The following is a 17,422-nucleotide window of genomic DNA, read 5'->3' on the forward strand; positions in this document are numbered from 1 at the left end:
ATTTGATCAGATAATCGCAATATCAACACACTCATCATCACTCCATGCCTCGCCGGACATGATGCCATGAACGTAACAGTCCCCCAGAATCTTCCATCTCTGCCCCACCTTCCTGAGTACATACGGCGTCCTTCCGCCTCCAAACAGCGCAATCCGATCACCAGCTCGAGCAGACCAAGGAACCATGCAGAGATATCCTGATCCTGTCGTCGCCATTCTTTGGTCAAAAGCCAATTGCACGTCGGTGAAAGACTTCCCGAACGAGAGAATTTCGCTGTCGTCGATACTGCATATCTTTCCGAATCCCAGCAGTCTGTGATACAGTTTCGGTGCCAATGTTGGGAGACGAAGTTGATTCATAATAGTACTGCTACTATTCATCTTGAAGCTAGTTCCTATGCTCTTCTCAAGATGATCCAGGACTTTTCGTCCATCAGCACTGAGACGAATCCGATTGCTTAATAATGTTGTGAGGAAAGCGTCCATTCGGGTTTCTCCGGACATTGTTCGTAGGTTCTGATTTTCGAAAGCCAGATCTTGCCAGCCTTTTATAGTGTCCATGGCGGCTCCGATAGACCTATAGATTCTCCAACTTCTCTTGAAATCGTGAATCGAGTCCATGATGACGCTGTCGGATTGTAGTTCAGGGCCCGGCCAAGGGTATTCGAGCTTTTCCCCAACGCGATCTAACTCATTCAGTATCATGCCTCTCAGGATCAGTGTTTTCCCATCGCTTGAAAGCCCTACAGTGAAGGGCATGTTGGATCCAGATGCCTTCCATTCGGGAAACGCACCCGCCATTTCTAGCATCATCGGGGTACGAACGTTTTCTCTCATGATAGGATTATTGATAGCCGATGGTCCCTTTTCCTTATTGGGAACACTAGAGAAGTCGTAACTCCAGTCAGGGACCCAGGATGGCAGGTCTGCCAAAGTAGACTCTATGCAGGACGGCCTTCGCAGAGCGCTAAAGATATCCACCGACCGGCTACCGCTTATGATGCTAAAAGTGGCACGCGTATAGCATTCAACGGCAGAAATGGTGTAGTCAGCCTCAATGCCGTATTTTGACGCGGCGATACCCAAAGAACCATATACCTTGTCCCTTGGATCTTTCGCTTTCAACCATCTAAGAAACCGGAGCAGCTTTCCAAGCTCCATCTTCGCACTGACACTTGGATGTGTTCGCATTCTGGCCATATATAATGTGCCGTTAGGGTCATCAAACAAGTCTCCGAAACTCAGTAGATCATCATCATCACCAACGTCAAAGGCGTCATTGACTGCGTGCATAAGAACAACCGCGCATGCACGTCGAACATCTGATGCAGGAGCAGCTAAATGACCGCACATAATGATTGCACAGGGAGCTAGAACCATCTCCTGAACGGTCCAAATCCTTGTCCACCAAGGTCTTGTCAACACAGCAATTGCGCCCTTTTTGGCCTCTTGAGGTATAACGAAATCCTTCTTGATACGATCCGAGACTTTGGAGGAAACCGTCTCCTCATCTTGACGCCAGCGATCAGCATCAAACACGTTCATCTCGAAGAATATTCTCTCTCTTTTGCTCAGCTGAGGGTCAGGAAGATTTGGAATCGTTTGCAGCATTTCGAACAAGTGGTTAACTCCATCGGAGGCGGGGTCGGGACCTAACCAGATAACGACCTTTTCGGATTTGGTATATATGTCTTTCATAAGTTTAACTTGGGATTGGCGTTCCTCCAGATCATTCTGGTTGATGCAAATGGCGTCGATCCATAGTGTTCGCTCGGTACCCTTGTTCCTCAAGTGCTGCAGGGCGGAGAAAAGATTTTCGGTGACCTGAAATGCCTCATCGTTACATTTTATCCCCTGAAGCTGAGTACTGTCGCCCCAGCAATACGAAAGAGCCTCATACACTGGGTTTTCTTCGAATGCGACAACTTCGAGTCGGCACTCAATCGGATTTTTGCTAATTTTTGCTGGAAATAGATGCAGAAGGCGGATTTGCGTTGGGCCGAGAGAGCCTCCAGTGCCTGTGCTATCATATGGAAACATGACTACAGACTGATAGTAAGCCTTGGGGACGAGATCTTGGTGGGATGCTTGAGCGGGTGGTGTTGGAAACCTTTGGGCTGATGATAGCTAGAATCAGGCCAGGTAGTGTTTGGCGCTGGCTAATCCCTCACCTTGGATGTCAAGATCGAATTTGACGTAAGAGGTTAACCTAAGGGTATTCCTTCTTTGGGCAACGTGCAGAGATAATGTGATTTCTAGTTTGTTATTTGATGGCTGCTGCTCAAACTGATACCTGTGAGACTGCATCCGCTGGAACTTCATGCACCTGAACCTGAACCATCTTCTCCGGCTTAGCAACCTGCTGTGGTTTAGAGATAGCAACGCCGCCCAGGAAGGTATTATCAAGGACATCGTTAGAAAACGTCCTCTTGATATCCCCAAGCGTCCAACCATGCTTCTTGCCAATAGCGGCCATCAGCGTCTGAAACTCTGCGATCTCCTCCTTATAATCCTCCTTGACCAGCTTCTCCATCCAAGGCTTACCACCAACCTTGTACATGTACCATTCCTTTGCCCAATGAGGCTTCACCACCACGGGTTTGCCATCATTCGTCTTGTAGCTCGTCCACTTGTCAAGGACCTGTTGCGCATAAGGGACCCATATATCGGATACAGCCTCAAGAGTCAGAATGCCGATGGCGCATGTTCCAAGTCTATTACCGCGCTGTGGCGCGAGGGTTACTTCGCTGGAACCCATTATTCGCATCTCCATTGGCATGCGCATAGGAGATGTTTTGGCGTTGGCGTAGCATGTCTTTATGACGTCCCACCAGGCACGTCTCACGTTGGTGTAGTCTCTCTCATTAGGCTTGCCTTTCTTTGAGTCAAGCTGATAGCGACATTAGTTACTGGATGGGCATCAAGGGTCGAAAGACTTACAGCCATCTCGACTTCCAGATTGCGGACTCGGATGTTCTGAACGCCGCGCTGGAAGTGAAGCGCATTAGGTAGCAGGGTTCTGATGGATTTGTTGGTTCCCTTGACATCGTCAAAGTTCTTCACTGCGAGCCAAGCTATTGTGTCATGTTAGTGTTTTTATTTCCGAAGTAGATGACTCAAACTTACAAAGGAGTGAAGTCTGCGTCTGAGGCGCAACCTGTAAGGCATGTATATGCTTGCCAATCTCTTGAGCCATGTTCATAATCGCCGTGCTGGCAACCTGATACAAAGTCTTTGCATTACTGGGATAGTTAACCACGTTCTTGGTGTCAGTATCTGTCTTCCAGGTATTAACCCAGACCTGCTGCGAGTAAGGAAACCAGAACCACTCTGCATAAAAGTCCTCATTCGCACGGCGCTCAAACTCACGAAGCGCATCATCCTTTTGAGCCTGTGTGCGCTTTTGGCGAAGGGCAGCGGGGATATCTGAGTCTTTCATCTCAGGCGGTGGGGGGATAGCGTCGATAACGTCGAGTTTGACGGGACGCATGACGGCGGTGCACATGGCGTCGCATTCAAAGGTGATGTAGGTGACGACGCCGAGAAGACCGAAGCAGCCACTTGCCGCCTTGAGAAGCGTGGGGTCGGACATGTTGACGAAACGTTCTTGGCCGTTGACGTCGATGTAGTCGATTCGTCGGACAAGGTCGCTCAAGGTTGGGTTGTTAATACCCGCGCCGTGACTACTACCGTTAGTTCTAATGGCGATAGTCTGCAGTTAAGAACTCACCAAATTGTAGCATTGCTGCCACCAAAAGTAATCTCGACCTCAATGATGTTCATGGGCAAAGTGACATTTCCCGTGTTGATGCACCACCGTCGGAACTTTTCATTCGTAGTCGCCGTTCCCACCTGAACATACTTCCTGCCATTCTTCAGAGCCGGAGCTCCGACAAATTTAGGGTCCGTGATGACATTGATCGCGTTGAGCTCCGTGTCCTTGGGCTGAAAAAGGTTGGTCGGAACTGAAGTGAGGTTGGGCAATCTGCTTGCGTTGGTCTCAGTCAGAGTAGAGATCAGTACATCGCCATTAGTAGACTGGCCAGCCTTGTTGCTCCTCCCGAAAACGGGTGCCCATGAGTGCCCTGATTACGGTCAGTTGAGAGGGTGTTTGGTCGGACTGGAAAGCTCACGGAAACCGGCGACACGAATGCCCTTGTTCTTGGCGACAGCGTCACGAACAATCTCGATAATCTCGGCGACAGTTTCGGGGTAATACGTGACCGTGGGCGTATTCTTGACGGTGCGGCCCCAATTCTGAAAGGTCAAGTCCTTCGTTTCCTTGCCCTGCGGATGTTAGATGGAAAACCCGCAACTATGCAGAAGAATACGGACCTTGGTTTTAGTAGGAGGAGTCACCTGCTGTGCCATCATAGAAAAGGCCTGAAGATGAGAGCTAGTACTTGACGCCTCAAGCTCTAACGGTGCAACCTCCTTGATAGCTTTTCCAGCTTCATCAGCAGTCTTATCACCTTCGATGAAAGCCTCAAGAACTTCTCGCATTTCACTAGGAAATTGGTTCATAACACCATTGTATACCTGCTCATGCTTGGAATCCTTAAAGACTCGCAGAATTCTTTGGTGGAACTCTTCCTTGCTGACATCGACATCGGTATTGTACCAATCATCAATGAGCTCAGGAAGATGGGGCAATTCATCGGAGCCCAAGTCAGATTCGGGGTCTCTAACGAGATCACCGAGGTGCTCGATCTTCTCTTGCAGTGTCCTTTCAGACGGTGGAGGAGTTTGCGTGGCTGTCGACATGGTGATGCTTAATGCTCTGGTCAACTATAGAATAAATTGAGGTAATTTTTGTCTCTTGAGCACCATTGGTGGGCAGGGCGCACAATACTTATATTCATGGCCTTTTCCCATTCAATTGCGAGAATATCTCTCTTTTTCAGCTTGATCATTCTAGCTGAACGACGGGTTAGCCTCAAAGGTGGGCCATATCAATAGCGGCGAAAGGCCCGGGCCTAGATCTGCGGGGATGAGGATCTGATAGGAACAAGTACGAAAATCAGAAATGTGATAAGATCGGTATCACTGAAGGAGGGTGCAGACCAACAATTTCTATTGGCTACTTAAGTTTATCTCAAGCGGAGCTGTATCCTACTGGCTCGCGAATCTGATCGAGGCGTGATATGCATATCAGATGTGGGAGGGGCAGCTTGACGCCTGTGAGATTTGGCGTTCATCGTCTGTTCGAGACCCGGATGTGGCTGGCTGACACTATCGCAAACGTTTGGGATTTCCTAACTACTGAAGCGGGGAACCTTTATCGCGCCCTAGAGACAAGTGAGACAGTAAGTGTTAGCGTTCCAGTTTTCTCTCAGCTGTACGAAGTGCGAGCATGATCATCTTTCAGCCTCACCAGATCTACTTGAATGGAATGCTTCAGAGTGCCATTTTGAGTTCTTATCAATGCATGGCGTTGTTATCGGCTACCAGCGCGTGATCTAGGGTGCATCGCCTTGCGCTGCCTCATCTTACTCCTTACACCACGAGCCTTAGTTCTATAGAAAGGCTGTTGAATAAATTCAAATATTTCCATAGAACAATGATACTCAGGTATGACAGTTCTGATATTGACCCCAGAGTCTTGGATAATTGCTCTAATTGCATGAAGCGGGTAGAGGTTGCGAATCAGCTGGATAAACCTGTTTACATGGTGTCCAGCCCCCCGCTGTAAGTGGCTGTTGGAAAGCAGCAGCCACATTTTGAGATACCTCAAGTCAGGCGAAGACGAAGCTTATAAGGAGTGAGGGGTAGCTCCATGGCATGATTGGGTGAGCAAAGCCCTTTGAACCAACGGGTACGCTGTAAGCTCGCGCGGTTTGAGATAGCGGAAGATTTCCGCCACGAGAGCGATAATGAATGAAGCTTAGCATAATCCGATAAGAAGCAAGTCGTTTCAGATAAGAGCAGCGTAGCATGGCCTGAAAAATACCCACGAGCTTATGTGAAATTAGGCTAGCTTTGCAGATCTTCTCACGCCACAGCGCTTATTCTTTGCTTCCAGTGGCATGATTAGATGCTCGGCAGGTATTCGCCGCGACCCATGTTCGGAATATTGAGCGCTGGCTTTCAGCCCTTGCCGTAAGGATCTCATAAATGTCCCTATAGCCTCGCCATTTCTCTTAAAATTATCCTGCTTCCGTTCAAGTCATCTTACTAGTGGTGCTATTTCACACAACTGCCATGCAAATCATCGCACTCATTTCTTATCTCGCAGTCGTTGCTACAGCAGCGGATGTTATTACCGCAAGTTTATTATACATTGGCTTGTTAACGTATAACTGATGTTAGCAGGCGCGGGTTTATGATCAGAGAAACCTCAAAGGGTCGCACGAAGACGTTCACGGCTACAAATGCGGCAATGTTGGCTCCAGGTATGTTTTGTGTCAATGACGTACCTGGCTTTACTAATTTTCTAGTAGCAAGTTCAAGGTCAACAGCATCCATCTTCGTAGCAAGACTTTCTGCTACTTATACCAGTAAGATTAATGTTGGTTTGCATTTGATTTACTAATACCAATTTTCTTCCAGGAAGAAGGACTGCAAAGGCTCCAGGATTTATGTATCGAGGGATGTCAACGATCTGCACCTGAATACTGTACACTCGGTCCTTTGCGTCAATAATCCGAACTAGTCACAGGTCATTTAGATCAACTTTTAAGCAGTGTCCACCACAATATCCGTACAGCGCCCTTATCTCCGTCAGATATAAACATGATCTTCTTCCAACGCGCCTCACTGATGCATGAGCTCTGAGACAATCTAGAATGTGTCGCTTCTTTTCTCCCTCATAATTCCGTGTCGATCCCGCCTTGCTCGAAGCTGATATAGTAGTCTCTTACCAACCTCGTAGAATGGGGGTCTACTACTGATGGATCCGATCTGTCACCGCCGGAAGAGATAATAAACTTAGGCACTCGAATCGGGTGTGACAAGTCAAGTCCTCGTAGACCTCATCCTCAATATGGCCTGATCTCAATCCAGACTTCCCCGCGCTCTAGCCTGAAATTTCGTGCCACACCCGCTTTAGTCAAATATTGCTCCAGTTCAGCTGCTAATGTTACCGTGTGGCTATGTGGCAATCGCCCATCACACACTAGTGGAATGTGATATCGGTTTGTGGAGAGCTGAATTAAAAGAACGTACCATTATGCGATGGGCTTAAGAATGCCAGCAACCCAATGCATTCACAAGCAAACACTCCATATGATACCAAGAATTTTACAGCTATGAATTTGAAAATCCTCTTGCTCGGCTCCTTGAGCCTTGTTCCTATTACTCAAGCAGCAGTAGCTCTTCCGACTCTGGATCTACCTTGGGGGTCATATAAAGCCAAGCCCCTTCTTTGGGACGACAAGGTGCGAAATGGACCAGGATAATACACGAATCCTGCTAATTACCTACAGATCTATTTATTCGAGAATGTCCGCTTCGGAGCCAAGCCCATCCGTTTTGGCCCGTCCGATTTTCCAAAAAAGAAGGACCCCAAAACCCCCTTCGTGACGACAGATTGTCTCCAGATCGATCCATCCGTGCTCAAGAAGAAGGCTGGCGGTAAATATCCCATGGGCTATCCTTCCCAGGACCTTAATCCGGACACGTCGCATCCTCTCAAGGCTACAACCTGGACCGGAACTGAAGACTGCCTTTTCCTGGATGTCTATGTTCCGAAGCGAGTATTCGAAGAGGCCAGTGCCCAGCTACTCCCTGTAACCGTATGGTTCTACGGAGGGGCATATGCATTTGGTACAAAGAGAATGAAGGTCTTGAAACTTTTGAACGGTCCTCTCTACAATGGGAAGTCTCTCATAGAAGCCTCCAATTACTCCACTATTGTTGTGGCGGGAAACTATCGCCTCGGGGCTTTCGGGTGGTTAGCTGGTTCACACATGGAGAAGAATGGCCTCCCTAACGCCGGTTTATACGACCAGAACCTGTTACTGAGATGGGTTCAAAAGTACATCGGCCAGGTCCATGGTGATAACAAGACCGTCAGTGCTTGGGGAGAGTCAGCTGGTGGTGGTTCTATTCTTCATCACCTCATCCGGAACGATGGAGACGAAGATCCTCTGTTCACTCGATTTCTTACCCAAAGTCCTGCCTTTGAATGGGCATGGGATAACTCTCCCGGTGGCCAGCTTGATCAGATATACCAGACTTTCTCAGAGTCCCTCGGATGCCACGCCCCATACGATATCGAATGTATCAGAGACCCATCATTTTCATTAGAAAAGTTGGCACTGGCGAATGTGAACCTTTTCCGGAACGTCAACCAGACTGGGCTTTTCCCCGTCGGGCCTGCAGTGGACAACATTTGGATCAAGACGATCCCTACTCTTGCTTTTGCGGAAAGTAAGCAATGCCTTATATTTATATTTTCGGTGATGCTAACCCTTTTATCCAGACAAATCTTGGCCTGGGATTAAATCTGCGCTCGTTTCCCACTGCGCGAACGATGCTCAGTCTTTTACTCCAAATGTCACTACTAAGGAAGCCTTCTACGGATTCTTAACCAACTTCCTTCCAGGCGAGAAGCTAGCTCCCTTGAGAACGGAGATTGTAGAATATTATGACTGTGACAAGAATTACGATGGAAACTACAAAAATTGTCTTCACGACATCATTCGGGACGCATCTTTCACGTGCAACACCAGAGATCTCATCGATGCGTATCCCCAGCAGGCTTACGCTATGAATTACGGCTTTCCCAACGACAGTTATGCCTTTCACGCGACTGATCTCATACCGCTATTTGGTAATGTGGATTTCCCCGGACAGATCGCAGTTATGCTTGAGAAAGGATTTGATTATCCCAAAGAGGAAGCAAAGAAATTGGCTAAAGCATTGAACTCAACTGTGATAAAGACCTTCTTGGAATACCTTTCGTCGTTCGCTGTTTATGGTAATACTAATGGCACAGGAAACACCGGATGGCCAGTTGTCAATCGATCGGGGCCACTCTTCTCTGATGTCATGAAGCCCAATTCGAGCGGATGGTCACTAAGCAATGATGACCAGAACTCAAAGGCCACCTGTGACTTTTGGAGGAAGATAGCGAACGATATCATGCATCCGACAGGACAAATTGGGGATGCTGATGTGGATACGGATGTCCAGGAAGAGCTTTGATACTACTGAAGGCCAAGTTATCACGGAATCCCAAGCGCGTTCATTACTTGCAAGGGTGGAGAAGCCCATGGGAGAGTCTGCCTGTGAGACGACACCGCCAGAATGTAAATTGAACATGTTGAAGAAATATAGGATCCCTCGCTACCATATAGTCGGGTGTGAAAACGCACTCGTTCATAAGTATAACCTCTAGCAATGAGGGATCAGGACGGCTTCTTATACCTCCAGCAGCTGTTAATAAGATTCCTGATTAAGTTATTATAAAAGCATATTATTCTGCTTTTAATTAAGAGGCTTATCTTATTAAGGCTATACGTATATTGCCTTCTAAAAGCTAAAGTTAAATAGGATTTTTTAGTGTAGTAGCTTAATATGCCTCGCTAAGGCATCATAAGCTTTAAGTATCAATCAATCATAAGTATAACTCCCTGAACTTCATCTGTGCGCGATTATGACATCGCTGAACTCGCTTAGACTAACGACTGCAGCCAAAATATATCGCCAAACCAAAGTTTTCTAGTTGCTCAAATCCAAGAGACCCGGTTCTCAATTCGTATTTGCTGTAGCGACACTCTGTCGACGACATGATGCAGACCCAAATGATGAATAGCGTCCCCATGAGACGTGATGTTCTCCATGAACAGGTCTGAGTTAACGGTGAGCACTCTGCCAGTGTGTGTGACAGCTAACTTCTCCCAAGCCTCAAGAGTCTTCGCCTCCAGCCTCACGGCTCTTGTGCCTTGCCAGTATATCGACTCATGCTCTCTACGGTAGGTGAAAGCACAAGCTTCTCGTCTTTGTCCGTGCCATATAGTCAGTGTCTGAAGCTCAGGCATGTTGAGTGCAACCTGTGCCGCAGTTTGGAAGAGCTTGTTGGTCTGATGGACGTTGGCCTTGGAGATAGCTCGGTGTGTCAATGTGAGAGTTTTTAGCCGAGTCCATCTCCAACTTGGCTGGCACGCGTCGAAGAAATGCTGGGCATCGATCATGAAAGCGACGGAAAGATGCTCAAGCCTCTGGCTTCGCAAGGCAAATGCCCCGCCCAGTTTGCGAAAAGGAAGCCTGACTCGTCCTGGATTTAAGAATGGCAAAATGCCTCTACCAAGTGCATACAATTCCAGGAAACTCTCATTAAAATCTTCGAATATGGTGACTCTTGTAACGCTTGCTGGGATATGTTGGATTGTTCTTACAAAATCTATTATTTGTTCTGTCAGCATTGTAACATCATTTTATTTTATTACTTACCCATATCTGACACTTGCTGTATTACGTTAATGTGTGACTGCCAGAGTTCGTAGTGTATCTCGCACACGTTTGGTAGCTTTGACCAAAGGTATCGTATAACATGAGGATCGAACTGCTGACGACACTGCCGACGTAGGACGAATTTAGTCACGGCGTTAACTGAAGGGAGACCCTCCTTGAATCTCAACTCAGATAGTCCAAAAGGGCGTCGTAGAGCATCATCTGGTGGCGCTTCAGTGACCCTGCCTTGAACCCATCCGTGACGGGGATCGTGAAAGGGATTGTCGCCAGGTTTTCGACACTCGAATTTATCTTCGCCAGGAGCTCCGAAGTAACTATTCTTGAACCAGTGCTGGGAGTCGCTTGGGCAGTAAACATTAAGTTCCAGAGTCAAGGGTTCTCTCCACGTCGTCAAGATGCAGAATAGCCGGGTGATGGCTTGTCTCAGGATCACTGCGATGGAATACGACAATGTGGGCGACTCTCTCTTTCGGCATGATCGACACGTATATCCGTTGAGCTCTATATTGAGCCATAGATGCTTAATCTGCCTCCTGTAGTGGTCGTTGAGCTGTTCGAGGTGGTCGAGACACGTGGGGTGGAGTCTGATATGTGAAAAGTTCCTCTGTTCGATGAAGGTTCGCCATTCATTCGAGACGGAAGCAAAGAGTCCGATTCCGTTGTGTGCTGTCAGGGCCTCCAAGATCATGCAACGGATCTCGGCAGGTAACGAGTGCCAGTCGACCATTTTATCGGCGTTTTCAGTTGGACAAGACGAGGTAGTGATGGAAGTCACATATGAGGAGTCGAAGAAGATTTTATTCCTGAGAGAGTTCTGCTCGTTGACTTGCTGAGGGTCACCCTGGCTTTATAAATAATGTTCAGCTTGCGCGTACATCTAAAGCTACAGTTCCGGGCCATGGCTCTGGTTAATAGAGTATCATAACAAAGTTTATATGTACTTTTATCGTATAGCAACTGGCCATGTGTTGTGACGCAATGTCTAAATTTTGGACTGGATCTCCCTTGCGGTTGATGTATCTAGCCGAGAGCATATATTGAGCAGCGAACTTTAGTTAGGTCGGGATCGCAGTTCTTCACCATTTACGGTTCTTCATATTAACTTCCACTTTAAATTCTAACTTTGCGGCCACAAATCGGCCAAGTGTTATATTAACTTCCAATCAGAGGGATGTGTGAAGATGGGCTTGATGTTTGTATTGTGCGTTCTAGTCAACAAGAGCATGCCGTTATACCTTGACTGGGTATCATGTGAAACCTAATCTACCAGAATCCTACGCGACGACTAAGATTCACAGTTGCAGTACTACATGTCACCTGCAGCCACTTTAGTAAACAGAAACTCTCTCCAGGTTCTCGGACACTTTTTACCTTCCTGACTACAGGTCTCTTTGAGTTGCTCATCAGATCCCGTAGCACCCATTTCCTTGAAGCTCTTGATGCAGTCATCACCATTAACAATCTTCATGCAGTAGCCAGCGCAGTATTGCTGGTTTCTAATGGTGCAATAAGTGTAACATGGGGCACCAGCTCCACCAGTAGGCTGACCAAAGCATTCACCTGTGCACAGCTGATTATTCCTCGCTACGCAGTCATTGTAGGAACCTCCCAGGCAGTTATTTCATTTAGGTTCTTATCTCATCAGCTTTATGCTATAGCCATTGATCAGTTATCGTGGTATCGATGTCTAAGTTATGGGCTAGAAGTGTTATTTGCAGTTGAGATTTGTGGCTGAGAGCTTATTCCGGCAGAGAATCTAGTTCTCGCCTGCTTCCCGTGGGGCATTACCCTTGCCACCAAAGACGGTTGGAGCTGAGGAAGCGAGGAGGAGAGTGACGAGAGTCCATGATTGTTGGTTGGGGAGTGCTGAGATCTTTGGAAAGCTTACACAGGCTGAGTGTATGATGATGAAGCTGTTCGAGTCGTAAGATGTATAGGGTGATTTGAAGCAGCTTGCTGGTGTGAGTTGATGAGTCTGATACTTGTAAGACAAAGAGGGGCATTTATACTGATGCACTGCATCTCGGTTCCTTTCCATTATCGGAAGCTTATCCATTAAACTCTTTGTATTACATCACGAGCGGGGCAGGATTCATTCTCATTCTGTAGTGTACGGAGAATATACAGCGGAAGCCAAGTCTCTAGCTGTTTGTTAGGTAATTCCTGGCCCGTTTACTTGATCGAAACGAGGCTCAGCCAGGTACAAAAATCTTCTCATTCGTTCAGCTCATTCAAATCTCCTTCGCACGGGTCATATAAGGTGAGATTCACGGGACCGGGAACATGGATTTGGATCCATCGATCGTGATCTACAGTCAGATAGCAGTTATGCGTTGGCAATGTCAGAATATGTCTGACGCTTTAATCCGCTGTCACTTTGTGAAGCCACATTTTTATGACACCGTAGAGGCTTCTGGACACGCTGAGGCCGGCAATGGGTTGCTACTCGTTCCAGATCTGTCTGTAGAGGTGGATACAAAGCTTTCTCGGCTCCGATAATTGTTTTGTAATTTCTTTGCGATGCTTTACTGACTTGAATTGACCTAATATCATGTCGAAAACAATCAAGTACCGACCGGTTCTTATTAGCACGTGATAGCTTCAGGTTGACAAGTACCTGCTCTAGTCTATACTACTTTAAATCACTCTGGGTCACTTTGAACTATCAACAGTACTTGAAAACATATGAAACTATCTAGGTCCATTTCCTCGAAGCACATTATAACAGCACTCAAGTCAAGCTCTGGAGCTAGGACTGTTCGAAGTAACGTTCTAAGTTAATATGCACTGCTCACTCTAATTAAACGGTTCTCCATGTCAGTAAGTCGTAAGCCGTTTATTGAGTCGGGGCATTATATGATAGTGCTTCGGGGCCTGCAGTTACTGGTGTCAAGTCTGCGGGCGCTGTTTGATCTGCACACCTCTGTTGACCGGAATGGCATGACGAATTTCTACGCTTCTGCCTCTAGAAATTAGCCCAGTTGGGGATACTATTGGTTAAGATAAGCTTTTTTCTACAGCCTTACGATTGATCGAAGCAGTTCGTGTCCGCCATCAAGCCACGATCCAGATCTCGACTCGTGGCCCGTTACCAATTCCGGTTTTTAATGGCTTGTTATACGAAGCCACGGCGCTATCATTCAGAGCATTTGTCACTAAATGCAAAATATTATAATGTAAAGGGCAGTTCCGGTTTTTCTCTGTTTCTGTTTATTCCCTGTTGCGAACTGGGCTTTGTTCAAACAGGTCAGCATCCGCCGAAATGTCCAAGGGTTGTCGCATGCTTGGTCTCCTTTCTCTCGGTTTCTGGGCTTGTTTATTCTGTGGCGCTTTTGCTCAATCAATTAGTTCAATAAGCAATGCACCTGAGTGCGGCGTCAGTTCATCCTCTCCCTCTTTCTTTCTCTCCATCTGTCGTTAACGGACAACATTAGGTCAAATGTGCACTCCAGAGTTTCAGCGACCCGGCGTTTTCGACTAAAACTCAAGCCGAACTATGCCACGACAAAGCGTTTGCCAGGGTGCTGGGCGATTGTGTCGCCAACCGATGTCTTTTTGCCGAAACGATGGGTAATAAACGACTTCACACTCGGCTAGCGATTCATGAGCTACAGGCTGTTAACATCAATACCGCAGAATTTACTCGCATTTCTAAGGAGGCTTGTGGTATCCCTCCGATGGACCAATACGTCGAGTTCCAAGTCACTGGCATAACCATGACAGCGCTGGCCGTTGTCTTTTACGTCCTGCGACTCATATGCAAAATCCTTGGGCCGACCTTTTGGGGCATAGATGATACACTCATTTCAGTATCTGCGGCAAGAAAAATGTAAATCACTAGGCAAGACTTTTCACTAATTGTTGCCAGGCCGTCTTGATTCCTATCTGCGTGTTCTACCAATTGTGTTAGTGGAAACCCGGGCTCCCGTAGGACGTTACCCACTAATTATCAACAGTGTTGGAACAAGGTTTAGGCAAAGACTTTGCAAACCTCTCTCATCGCCAAGTAGCAACATTTTTCAGAGTAAGTCCCCCGCTTCGGTTCTTCGTATGTCATTCTGACAAGATTCAGTACTTTTTTGCATTCGGACTACTCTATCACATTGCCCTAACCTGCATAAAAGCCTCCATTTTGTTTCTGTATCTTCAGATCTTTCCAGAGGAAATCTTTCGGAGAGTGGTCAAGTGGACCGTGGCATGCAATGCCTTGCTCGGACTGACCTTTATAGTGCTCACTTTGATACAGGCACCTGTGCTCTTGGCGGTATGGAAAGTATGGGAAAGCAAAACGGTCGGAGAGGCCATGCATTATATATCGTGGCCATCGCTGGTGCAGGCTTGTCTGAATCTGTTCCTCGATATCTGGATGATTCTCTTACCGATTTCTCAGCTATACAAATTGGGGCTAAAGATCGGCAAGAAGCTAGGCGTGATAGCAATGTTTAGTGTTGGCATATTGTGAGTAAAGATAATTTGATACCTGAGCAGAAACCGCTAACAGTTCACGTTTAGCTTAACTATTGTTTGCGCTCTCAAGCTATACAAAATGGTGGAGTACATAACCGATGTAAGCAAGTCAAGTGAGAGCAAACTAATCCTTTCATGTTTGTATATACTGACATAGCATTTTAGCCCAAAATGGGAACGATGTCATCTTTTGGTCATACATCGAGCTCTGTGTAGGAATCACGGTATCTTGCATGCCTCATACACGCCAACTTACGCGAGAGGTGCTGCGGAGGCTGCAGTCAAATGGACATTGTATCAGGAGCTCCGGGAGCGATGGTCCTTTCATCACGCGGTCTATTGAACCAATAACCCAGGTTTCGTCTCCTCTGGATACAGTAGTTCTTCATGATGAGGGAAATCTTCTTACGAAATCTTAGTCGGGTCGCATAAGACATCAAACGGCAAATATTATTTTGAGGTCCTTATCTATACAGGTTTAAAAATTCTAGTTCCCTAAACTGCCTTCGATGACAATCTCGTCTCGGGAAAGATGTTGTTTCCGCCCCTTATAGAAGCAAGCGTAAAATGCGCAACCAGCAACAAATCCTGAAATTCCTACGGCTCCATACATCCACACGAGATATGGATCCTGAGAGACTGCACCGAGGGCAATGCAGATCGCAGCAGCAACGGCGATGGTCAACCAGAACAGGGCTGAGATGACAGATCGGAGGCTGGAAGGTCACAGTCAGTCACACATCGATATGCAAGGAATGTGTAGGCTTACTTCTTGGGAGCTTGGGTAAAAGCGAGCTCGAGACCTGTGATGATAACAAAAGCTTCAGAAAACGCCACGAGGATATAGGATGGTGCTTGGATCCAGACGTGGATGCTGTTTGGTGGTGACTTGTAGATGTAGTGTTGGAGAACGCAGGCGTATGCCATGGAGATTGAGGCGAACATGAAACCCATGAAGATGCGGGTAACGGGGTCGAAGTCGATTCTGTACTTTCGTAGTAGGGGATACACAATCACTAAAGCGTCTTGTTAGGAATAGCAGATGTTGAGATGTGGAGGATACTTGCAGTCGAGGAACGGAATGAAGAAGCAAAGAGCAATGGGATCGAGGTTCTGGAGAAGGTCATTTGGTGTTCCATGGAGAGCCATGGTTCCAGCTTGGGAGATGAGGTTGTTCCACATCTGGTTCCAGCAGATGAAGTAGAATGGGAAGAACAGGAACATCTAGGTATCTCTGTAAGTATTCATCTTCGAAGTTATGAGACGGGTCACGCACCTTGCAGCTCTTGAGTCCCCGCTGAACATCTCCAACATACTCATCAGTATATCTCTCTTGGCTGACCAATGGGTATTTATCATTGTGACCTGTTGCTCTAAGGGCTGATGGTCGTGCATTATCGAACCCCTTTTCCTTGATGGCGATGCTAGTTGTGCGGCAGGCGTCGAGAATGGCGGAGCCAACTGGGGGGACGCGGATGTACTTGTTTCGACCCGAGATGAAGACAGCGGCAGAAATGAGAATGGCACTGTCCAAAGTAGTTAGCAACTTTCTATATGTAATTCAGGCAACTGAGATAGAACTCACATTAAGGGAACCAAGTAAGCTAGCCAGAACGAATGGTGAGCTTCAACATTGACAGTGATGAGCGGTGAAAGAGCTCCGATGTTGACGACCCAATAAAACCTTGAACTTGATTAGCAGCTGCGTATCCAAGATTGAGGTGACAAGTCTTACCACATGAAGAGCCGCTGAACAGTGAGCTCCGGATCAACGATGACCTCCTCTCCTGACTTGAGAGTCTTGAGGACAGGATGCGAATGCTGATACTGCTCAGCACACATAGGCGTAACATTCGCCTTGATTCCGCCAGTGCCCAGACCAATGGTGATCATAGCAGCGACAAGACCACCGAGTCCAGCGTTATTGAGGAGGGCTGTAGGTGTTGAAGTCGAGACAAGAATGACGAGGCCGATGACATAGATGACGCATGCGCAGCAGATGGCTCTGAACTTGCCGAGATACTGGTCTAAATAATCTCGGTTATACATTGGATGTTTACATGAGGTTGATTGGGAGGCTTACCGGCGACGATAGCGCCGATGACTGTTGAAGCGTAGGCCCAGAACTTGAAGAAGTTGCCGAGGGCTGTTGCGACGGCTTGACCCTTTCCAAGAGCGCCTGGAAGGTCGGAGCTTGGGTCATACGGATTGCTAAGCACTATTAGTATCATAAGAGGTGAAGTATCGTGATTGTGACAAACTTGATGTAATTCTGGATCGGTCCAGAGAGACCAAAGTAGGTAAATCGCTCACCGAGCTACATGGTGTCAGTCACCTCAATTCCCGATCTCTCAATCATCCATGAGTCTTTGGCCTTACCTCGACAGCCAAGATCAACAATGCAATCTTGGGCAACTTATCCGGAACCCTCCTCAAGCCTCGCCACTGCTCCTCCCGTCCGGCAATGCTCTTTGCATCACCAGCATTGCTCTCAATCTTCTTCTCCATGTTGACTTCAGTCGTCATGTTCTCAAACTTT

At 47.2% G+C, this 17,422-nt stretch overlaps 3 protein-coding genes across 3 annotated transcripts; 1 reads left to right on the plus strand and 2 right to left on the minus strand.

Annotated features, from left to right (window-relative positions):
• Window positions 1-6: 6 nt before the first annotated feature.
• FTJAE_792 (heterokaryon incompatibility (het-6OR allele)) lies at window positions 7-4,764 on the minus strand (the record flags this gene model as incomplete). Its single annotated transcript, XM_037354683.1, has 7 exons — window positions 7-2,127; window positions 2,327-2,890; window positions 2,941-3,074; window positions 3,127-3,683; window positions 3,731-4,085; window positions 4,134-4,287; window positions 4,336-4,764. The coding sequence occupies 7 exons, from the start codon at window positions 4,762-4,764 to the stop codon at window positions 7-9; spliced, it is 4,314 nt and encodes a 1,437-aa protein (XP_037212090.1).
• A 2,435-nt stretch (window positions 4,765-7,199) lies between these two features.
• FTJAE_793 (cholinesterase) lies at window positions 7,200-9,147 on the plus strand (the record flags this gene model as incomplete). Its single annotated transcript, XM_037354694.1, has 3 exons — window positions 7,200-7,376; window positions 7,425-8,370; window positions 8,423-9,147. The coding sequence occupies 3 exons, from the start codon at window positions 7,200-7,202 to the stop codon at window positions 9,145-9,147; spliced, it is 1,848 nt and encodes a 615-aa protein (XP_037212091.1).
• A 6,223-nt stretch (window positions 9,148-15,370) lies between these two features.
• FTJAE_795 (peptide transporter ptr2) lies at window positions 15,371-17,409 on the minus strand (the record flags this gene model as incomplete). Its single annotated transcript, XM_037354714.1, has 9 exons — window positions 15,371-15,599; window positions 15,653-15,868; window positions 15,947-16,107; window positions 16,160-16,409; window positions 16,469-16,567; window positions 16,619-16,910; window positions 16,967-17,094; window positions 17,145-17,200; window positions 17,263-17,409. The coding sequence occupies 9 exons, from the start codon at window positions 17,407-17,409 to the stop codon at window positions 15,371-15,373; spliced, it is 1,578 nt and encodes a 525-aa protein (XP_037212092.1).
• Window positions 17,410-17,422: the final 13 nt, after the last annotated feature.

This window comes from Fusarium tjaetaba (genome assembly GCF_013396195.1).
Source record: "Fusarium tjaetaba strain NRRL 66243 chromosome Unknown NRRL66243_c0000019, whole genome shotgun sequence".
In the NCBI taxonomy this organism is placed as follows: domain Eukaryota; kingdom Fungi; phylum Ascomycota; class Sordariomycetes; order Hypocreales; family Nectriaceae; genus Fusarium; species Fusarium tjaetaba.